Source organism: Perca flavescens, chromosome 15 (genome assembly GCF_004354835.1).
Source record: "Perca flavescens isolate YP-PL-M2 chromosome 15, PFLA_1.0, whole genome shotgun sequence".
In the NCBI taxonomy this organism is placed as follows: domain Eukaryota; kingdom Metazoa; phylum Chordata; class Actinopteri; order Perciformes; family Percidae; genus Perca; species Perca flavescens.
The window spans coordinates 8839628-8848997 of NC_041345.1; the positions used below are offsets into that span (position 1 = coordinate 8839628).

The 9370-nt window shown below is 35.7% G+C and overlaps 1 pseudogene and 3 gene segments (V, D, J or C); all 4 read right to left on the minus strand.

The window, feature by feature from the left end:
- Nucleotides 1-2740: 2740 nt before the first annotated feature.
- On the minus strand, nt 2741-3324 carry LOC114569393 (immunoglobulin heavy variable 3-11-like). The segment is given in 2 exon segments: nt 2741-3057; nt 3166-3324. Coding segments are annotated over 2 exon segments (366 nt in total).
- Nucleotides 3325-3948: 624 nt separating this feature from the next.
- LOC114569394 (immunoglobulin heavy variable 3-21-like) lies at nt 3949-4441 on the minus strand (annotated as a pseudogene).
- A 1851-nt stretch (nt 4442-6292) lies between these two features.
- Nucleotides 6293-6877, minus strand: LOC114569395 (immunoglobulin heavy variable 3-48-like). The segment is given in 2 exon segments: nt 6293-6609; nt 6718-6877. Coding segments are annotated over 2 exon segments (366 nt in total).
- A 577-nt stretch (nt 6878-7454) lies between these two features.
- LOC114569122 (immunoglobulin heavy variable 3-53-like) lies at nt 7455-8772 on the minus strand. The segment is given in 2 exon segments: nt 7455-7749; nt 8443-8772. Coding segments are annotated over 2 exon segments (375 nt in total).
- Nucleotides 8773-9370: the final 598 nt, after the last annotated feature.

Here is a 9370-nt window from a genome sequence, read left to right on the forward strand (position 1 = left end):
ACTTTGGCAATTTAGTATTACAGTAGATAATTCTTTGACAATTGAAGAAACTCTACTTTAGTAATGTAACATTATGAACTGGATAAATATTTATTCATCACTTTAAAGTAAAATGTAAAATATATAGAAATATAATATAGATATATCAAAGTACTTTGTAAAGGGGGGGGGGGGACTCAGATTTCATTAAGATCACATTGCTGTTTGTTGTCTGTGGAGGTTTTTGTGCAGCTGCTCCACTGTCTTCAGTCACTGTGTCATCTCGAGCACAGAAGTAAACAGCAGAATCTGCTGCTGTCAGGCTCTGGACCTCGAGGTACTGAGTGCTGCTGGGAACATCTTCAGTCATGATGAAACGGCTTTGAAAGGAGCTGCCATAGCTAGCAGTTTGAACCTGTGTTCATCAAACCAATCCACTCCAGAGCTTCTCCTGGTTTCTGTCGTATCCAGTGAAGATACTTGCTTGTCATGCTATAACCAGATATGATACATGACATCTTCACTGTCTCTCCAGGTCTTTTCACCTCAGAGGGAGACTGGTCCAGTTTGATCTCACTCCAAACTCCTGTAAGTAAAGAAATCACAGAGGTTAACTATTAGACTAGAGTGTCTTCAGTGTGTAAAGCAGAAATTACTCTTACCATGAAAAGTAAGAATAAACTTAATGAAATCATATTTTCCATTCTGTAATTAACACTGTAATCCAGTGTTTTCTGATCTGAATATTTCTAAGTTTTCTAAAGTGTCCCAGTTGTTCTGTCATAAATGTTCTAAGAGCTGTTGATGGTGTGATTATAAGGAAGGAAGAGTTTGCATGGACCTCCCTCTTCAGGTTTAAAAAGGCACCATGGAAAGCAGATGCACGTTATCATCAGTAGTTTTCTATAAGAGCAGGGAAACTAAAAAATACCAAATACCTGTTCACTATTTCTGCTATGAAATACTACAGGGACAGACAAGATGTACTTTTCTGAGTATATTGAACTGAGAAATATTTCTTAAATTCAGGTATGGTATGGTGATTAATATCCACGGTAATACAACATGTATTGAATAATAATGTGAATAAAAAGATGCAAACATTCATCAACACCAATTACAATCCAGCTGAATCAATTACAAGATTAACTCAAACCACCATCTGCATTAAGAGGAAGTTTTTCAAATGTTTTCTAAGAAACAGCTGCATTAAAAACATCTGTCTGCTCTGTTTTCTAGCGTGTCCAACATCAATATCAACCTAAATATAGGACTATAAGTTAAATTTCTCCAGCACCAATAATCACATTAAAAAGTTAAAAAATAATCTTCTGACTAAAAATATATTGTTTAAATGTGACTTACCTGTTACTGTGACTTCAGTCCCGCTGCCCCAGTAGTCGAAGTAATCACCGTGCTGCATCTCCACTCATTGCTGGAACAAAAACCTGACATACCAAAAATAATGTGTGAAAACCTCATAACGTGACTAAAGAACACATACATCCTGATCAGCATTATCCCCTGATGTCATCCTGGGAGCATGTGTTTTGTGCTGATTCTTAATCAGTTCTTAAAGTTAAGATTTACTGCAAGATGACAATTATGTCTGTGCACCAACTCTGACTTTAAACTACTAATTTACTAATTTTTAACCATGAATCTGCTCATTAAAAAAAATGAACATAGTAGTTACCTCATATTTCAGTAGGAAATATTCAGTCCTGAGCTTTGTTTTTCATCACAAGAATGGGAGAGTGTTAGATTATTGCTCTTACGTTTTTGTTTGGATCTATATCTCAGTGCCCCAGCCCATCACTGTGATAAACACTAAAACAAAACCAAACACTGTTTCCTGCCCTGGAGGGAAGGGTGCCTGTATTATCAGCAGTGGGTAAGAATAAAACAAAATATTCTAATCAACATAACTATATTTAAGGTTGTAAATTGGTTAAATTGTGTTTTGCATTAAACATATTTTTTTTTTCAGCTTATCAAAGTTTTAAATTCAATTTTATTTATCATTGATATACCATGAGATGACTTATGTATGTATTTCAATATGAAAAAAAATTTAATTTGTTTTAACATTAAAAAAAAACATTTAATATATTGATAGAACACCATGCCAATAAAAGTTGGCCAACATCCTTTTATTCAGGCCATAATACACATTTTCTATCCAAAAACATGAATATGTGTTGAACTGTGGCACTGAATAATAGTAAATAGCTATATTGGTTAAATTATTTTTTTTCAAAATATTTATTAAAATGTTTTGTAAGATATTTGAGAAATACTGGGAGCTTGTAAAGGCTACAGCTTTTTACGGGACTTGAAGAGCTCAGAACAAAACACAGTTAAATGAAAATAAACAATAGATTAAATAATTATTGTCATTTGGTGAAATGAAAGGAATGCTGTTGTAAAATTGATGAATACAAATCTTAACATCAAAGCAATGATGAACTGTTTTTTTAGTTGGACCTTTTGGCAAGCAATCAGTATTGAGAGGTCAGGAAAGACTTAGATCATTTTTTTGTTATTGTTCTTACAGCTCAGCCTCATATGAGAGATGATAATCCTGAAGGTGTGTGAACTCCACTTTTTGTTTCTATTTAGGGCAAGTTGTGATAAAAGCATAGTGTGGGGAAATGCATCAAATACTGTCAATTATGGGGTATTTAAACTAGTACTTTCTATCAGTGACTGTCACAGTGACATCTGCAGTGGTTTGTGTACAGCTCTGTGGCTTCCTGTATCACTGTGGCTCTCGAGCACAATAATAAACAGCAGAGTCTTCAGTCGTCAGGCTGTTCATCTGCAGATACACCTGGTCCACTTTGTTGTCTCTGGATATGGTAAAGCGATTCTGGACTGACATTGAATAAGCTTTAGTGCTTCCACTTCCAGCAGAAATGTAGGCAACCCATTCCAGTCCTTTTCCTTCAGCTTGTCTGACCCAGCTGATATAAGCATTGCTATCTGATATTCCTGCATATGTACAGGTCAGTTTGTGGGATTCTCCAGGGCGCTTTACCACTGGTTCAGACTCAGTCAGCGTCTGACTGCAAACACCTGGAGAGAAAAGCAGTTTGATCAGAACAGAGCCAAACAACATACCAAGATATATACATATTTTTACAACTAAATTAGCCTCAAAAGAAAGGTGGTAAAAATCTTCACCTGCCCAGCAGAGAGTTAACAGCAGCAGTCCTGTCCTATAGTCCATCATGTTAAACTGTGTGTCCACTGTTCTCTGTCCTCCTCTCTGCACTCAGATAAGTAGAGGTGAAGATATCTGAGTTTTGCATCGACTCCTCCTCACAGGGAGGAAACATCTGGACTGGAGATATTTAATGAAACTGAGTCAGAGTCAACCCTCCAAGTCAGCTGTTTTAATGTTTGTCTGACATGTTTTAATTTGAGTAAAATGTTTCAGTATTAACACCACAACCAAATTTATTCTAATAATATACAAATGACATCTGACACATTAAGATACAAGGGTTTTTCAAATATGTGAATTCATGATTAATATTGATATCAAGGCTCTGTTTCTCATTAGTCATTTTGGGAACAGTAGGCAGCACATGGAGTATTTACAATCATATACAATTTCATTCTGATCAACATCTACTATCATTTTTGACAATTACATTATTGTCATTTCATCATTTTATACTATTTTAACATTATGGTTTGTACTTGATTTTGGCAATTTAGTTTTTCAGTAGATAATGCTTTGATAAATGAAGAAACTCTGTCCAATACTCTAAGTGCTGTAACATCATGAAGAGAATACATATTTTCTCATAAGTATATAGTAAAATATATAGAAATATAATAGATAGATGGATATATCAAATTGCTTTTTAAGGTGTAGGGGGGGGGAGAACTCAGATGTCATTAAGATCACATTGTTTGTTGTCTGTGGAGGTTTTTGTGAAGCTGCTCAACTGTCTTCAGTCACTGTGGGTCTCGAGCACAATAATAAACAGCAGAATCTTCAGTCTTCAGACTGTTCATCTGCAGATACACCTGCTGTCTGCTGTTGTCTCTGGAGATGGTAAACCGGCCTTGAACTGACTGAGAGTAGTAGATGTTGCTGCTAACACTGCCGATGCGAGCGATCCATTCCAGCCCTTTTCCAGCAGCCTGTCTGATCCAAGCATTAGCATAATCCCCACCAAACCCAGAATATGTGCAGGTCAGTCTGTGGGATTCTCCAGGTCTTCTAACCACTGGTTCAGACTCAGTCAGTGTTTGACCCTCAGTACCTACAGACATGTAAACAGCTCATTATTTTCTGTAATGCAGCCATGTTGTCTTTGTACCAGGAGGTTTGTCAGAAAAACATCTATTGTTCTTACCTGCCCAGTTAAATGACAGGATGAGAAAAACAACCAAATAATCAGGTCTGATCATTGTTAAAGCCAGTTGTCTCTGTCCAGTCTACAGTGTGTATGTCAGTGATTTAGTGTCTGTCCTTCACTCTGCAACACATATGTAGAGATGGAAGAGATCAGAGATTTGCATTGACTCCTCCTCCTCAAACAGAAACTCAACACAGCTCTGGAAAATATGATTTATATCATTCTTTCATTATATGATTATACGTCTGATTTTCTCAGTAATGAAGATACATTTATTTATTCTCAAATTAGAAGTATTTATATACTTTGCTATACTTTCATTCTGATCAACATCTACTATCATTTTTGACAATTACATTATTGTCATTTCATCATTTTATACTATTTTAACATTATGGTTTGTACATGATTTTGGCAATTTAGTTTTTCAGCAAATAATGCTTTGATAAAAGAAGAAACTCTGTCCAATACTCTAAGTGCTGTAACATCATGAAGAGAATACATATTTTCTCATAAGTATATAGTAAAATATATATATATATATATATATATATATATATATATATATATATATATATATATATATATATATATATATATATATATATATATATATATCAGCAGCATTTGATCGCCATCCATATTCTGGCTATATCATGCATAAATGTCCAAATATATTCTCAACATATGCTGTTCAAAATCAAAATAGGAACATTATTACCATTATCTTTTGTGGAAAAGCCACTGTCAAATGTAACACTGAAAAACAGGAAGTCACAAACCACGACATCATCTGTTGCTTCCATTGTGGTCATGAATTTGTGTGTGTGTGTGTTTAGAGACACTGTCATATTCTCCTTAGTATTTATTATTCTTCACAAGAATGGGAGAGCGTTAAATTATTGCTCTTAGGTTTTTGTATGGATCTATATCTCAGTGCCCCAGCCCATCACTGTGATAAACACTAATACAAAAACTAAACACCGTTTCCTGCCCTGGAGGGAAGGGGTCCTGCATTATTAGCAGTGGGTAAGAATAAAAGAAAATATTCTAATCTGGTTAAATGGGAATCTTTTGCATAAAAAAAAAAAAAAATATATATATATATATTTCTTCATTTTTCTTCATTTTATCAAAGTTTTAAATTCAATTTTGTTTTGTTTTATTTGTCATTGATATACCATGACATGACTAATGTATGTATTTGAATATGAAAACCTTTTTTTTTTAACATTTAAAAAACACATTTAATATATTGTTAGAACACCATGCCAGTAAAGGTTGGCCAATATCCTTTTATACAGACCATAATCTTGGATAAAACTCTAAATGAAAATGTATTGAACTGTGGCACTGAATAATCTATAATAGTAAAAACAAACAAACAAAAAAAAAACTATATATCTTTTTTTAATTTTAATTTTAACTTTTTTCAAAATATTTATTAAAATGTTTTGTAAGATATTTGAGAAATACCGGGAGCTTGTAAACGTACAGCTTGTAAAGGAATTAGAAAAGCCCAGAACAAAACACAGTTAAATGAAAATAAACAATAGATTATATAATTATTATCATTTTGTGAAATGAAATTAACCCTGTTGCAAAATTGATGAATAAAAATCTTAACATCAAAGCAATGATAAATGTTTTTTTTTCATTTGGACCTTTTGGCAAGCCATCAGTAGTGAGAGGTCAGGAAAGACTTAGATATTTTTTTTGTTATTGTTCTTACAGCTCAGCCTCATATAAGAGATGATAATCCTGAAGGTGTGTGAACTCCACTTTTTGTTTCTATTTAGGCAAGTTGTGATAAAAGCATAGTGTGGGAAAATGCATCAAATACTGTCAATTATGGGGTATTTAAACTAGTACTTTCTATCAGTGACTGTCACAGTGACATCTGCAGTGGTTTGTGTACAGCTCTGTGGCTTCCTGTATCACTGTGGCTCTCGAGCACAATAATAAACAGCAGAGTCTTCAGTCGTCAGGCTGTTCATCTGCAGATACACCTGGTCCACGTTGTTGTCTCTGGATATGGTGAAGCGATTCTGGACTGATGTTGAATAAGCTTTAGTGCTTCCACTTGGAGCAGAAATGTGGGCAACCCATTCCAGGCCTTTTCCTTCAGCTTGTCTGATCCAGCTGATATCAGCATTGCTATCTGATAGTCCTGCATATGTACAGGTCAGTTTGTGGGATTCTCCAGGGCGCTTTACCACTGGTTCAGACTCAGTCAGAGTCTGACTGCAAACACCTGGAGAGAAAAGCAGTTTGATCAGAACAGAACCAAACAACATACCAAGATATATACATAATTTTACAACTAAATTAGCCTCAAAAGAAAGGTGGTGAAAATCTTCACCTGCCCAGCAGATAGTTAACAGCAGCAGTCCTGTCCTATAGTCCATCATGTTAAACTGTGTGTCCACTGTTCTCTGTCCTCCTCTCTGCACTCAGATAAGTAGAGGTGAAGATATCTGAGTTTTGCATCGACTCCTCCTCACAGGGAGGAAACATCTGGACTGGAGATATTTAATGAAACTGAGTCAGAGTCAACCCTCCAAGTCAGCTGTTTGACCTTTGTCTGACATGGTTTAATTTGTGTAAAATATCTCAGTATTAACACCACAACCAAATGTATTCTAATAACATACAAATGAACCTTGACACATATAAGGTTTATTCAAATTTGTCATTAGTCAGCACATGGAGTATTTAAAATCATATACAATTCCATTCAGATCTGCATCTACTATCATTTTTGACAATTACATTATTGTCATTTCACCAGTTTATACAATTATAACATTATGGTTTGTACTTGACGTTGGCAACTTATAATTACAGTACATAATGCTTCGACAAATGTAGAAACTCTGTCTAATAACTGAAGTGATGTAACATCATAAAGAGAATAAATATGTACTCATAAGTAAAAAGTAAAATATATAGAAATATAATGAAGATATATCAAAGTGCTTTGTAAGGAGGGGGGGGGGTGACTCAGCTGTCATTAAGATCACATTGCTGTTTGTTGTCTGTGGAGGTTTTTGTGCAGCTGCTCCACTGTCTTCAGTCACTGTGTCTCTTCGAGCACAGAAGTAAACAGCAGAATCTGCTGCTGTCAGGCTCTGGACCTCGAGGTACTGAGTGCTGCTGGGAACATCTTCAGTCATGATGAAACGGCTTTGAAAGGAGCTGCCATAGCTAGCAGAGTTTCTACCTGTGTTCATCATCCCAATCCACTCCAGAGCTTCTCCTGGTCTCTGTCGTATCCAGTGAATATCATTGCTTGTCATGCTATAACCAGATATGATACATGACATCTTCACTGTCTCTCCAGGTCTTTTCACCTCAGAGGGAGACTGGTCCAGTTTGATCTCACTCCAAACTCCTGTAAGGAAAGAAATTGTGATAATCATCCAACAAACTTGTAAATCACAGGTTGGACATTTACTAAAGAAGTAAAGCAGAATTATTTTTTTCTAACTACAATTAACTACAATTAACAAACTCCAGATAACGGTATTTTCCATTCTGGGAGAAGCACAGACTCGTTCAGTGCTCTGATCTGAGTGTTTCAGAAATAAATCAAACCGTCCCAGTTTTCTGGCACAAGTTGTGAGTTTATAAGAGAGGAAGAGTTTGCATAGACCTCCCTCTACAGGTTTAAAATAGGAACATGTCACACAGATACATTTCCATAAGTAGAATATCTCTACAACAGCAGAGGAAACTGTGAAATATGAAACTGATTTATCGACTTATAGAAAATAATGGGAAATAAACTACAATGTTCTACAATGATCGTTAACTCACGGTGTAGCAGTTTAGAGCTTTTTTCATCTACAGTAGTCCAAATACCAGAAGGGATGTTTACATCCTATTTGTGAAGATATATAGCTGCTGTTTAAAATTGCATTGGACAGGAAAAAATAACTCCATAACCATTAATGTTTATTAACGCTGCAAAGAGTGCCGTCTTTATTAACGTTCACATTTACAACGTGTGTGTGGTTGAGTCATGCTGGTTGCTGGGTATTTGTGCAGGTCTGTTGGTGGTTTGTATCACTGTGGGGCAACGTACACAGTAATACACAGCTGTGTCCTCAGGCTGCACATTCTGTCCTTTTAGAGTCACTGTTAGAGCAGAAGTGTCTCTGCTGTAGCTGAACTTGTTCTTCAGAGCATTATTTTGGTAAAAGCCACCTCCACCCCACTGACAGGAAATCCAGTCCATTGGTTTTCCTTCACTCTGTCTGATCCAACCTGTTGCATAGCTGTTATCAGTCAAAGAATAACCAGAGACCTGACAGCTGATGGTCAGAGACTGTCCAGGCTGCACAACCATTGAGTCTGTCTGGATGAGATCAATACTGTTCACACCTGTGGAAACACAAATTAACATTATCTCCATCATTCATCTGACTATTCAGTGTTTCTAATGTGTGTATTAGAGTGAATCCACTGAAAGCTCCTCACAGGATCCAGCAGCAGTATCAGAGCTACAGAGAACATGTTGATGTTGAAGCTGAACTGATGTCAGCTCTTCTGTCTCTCACTGACACACACACACTTCACTTCTTTATGAGGCAACATTATTAAGGAGGCAGATTTACATACTGATGATAGTAAATCAGCTGACTAAAGTATATTTGAATAAATCAAAATTAAGATGAAATGTTCAGGTGTTCTCACATAAAGAGAAGGTGAAACCTGGATCTCTGACAAACATATGTTTGATTTTTAATGAAACGAAATAATGATGTAATGGAAGAGAAACTATTAATTTATTCTGTAGATAAATCAATGAATTTATTCCATCATTTGAAAGGTTATACATACATTCAATGATGTATCACTGATTGTTATGTCAGAGTATTTAAATTGGTTGATTGTACTGTTAATGTTACATTTAATTGTTAACCTAAGACTGTTTTTCTCTTTACTGCAGTGAGCTGGTGTTGAAACCATTAGTGGTCTGAGGGCTCCTCCTCTGGTGGCTTCATGTTACA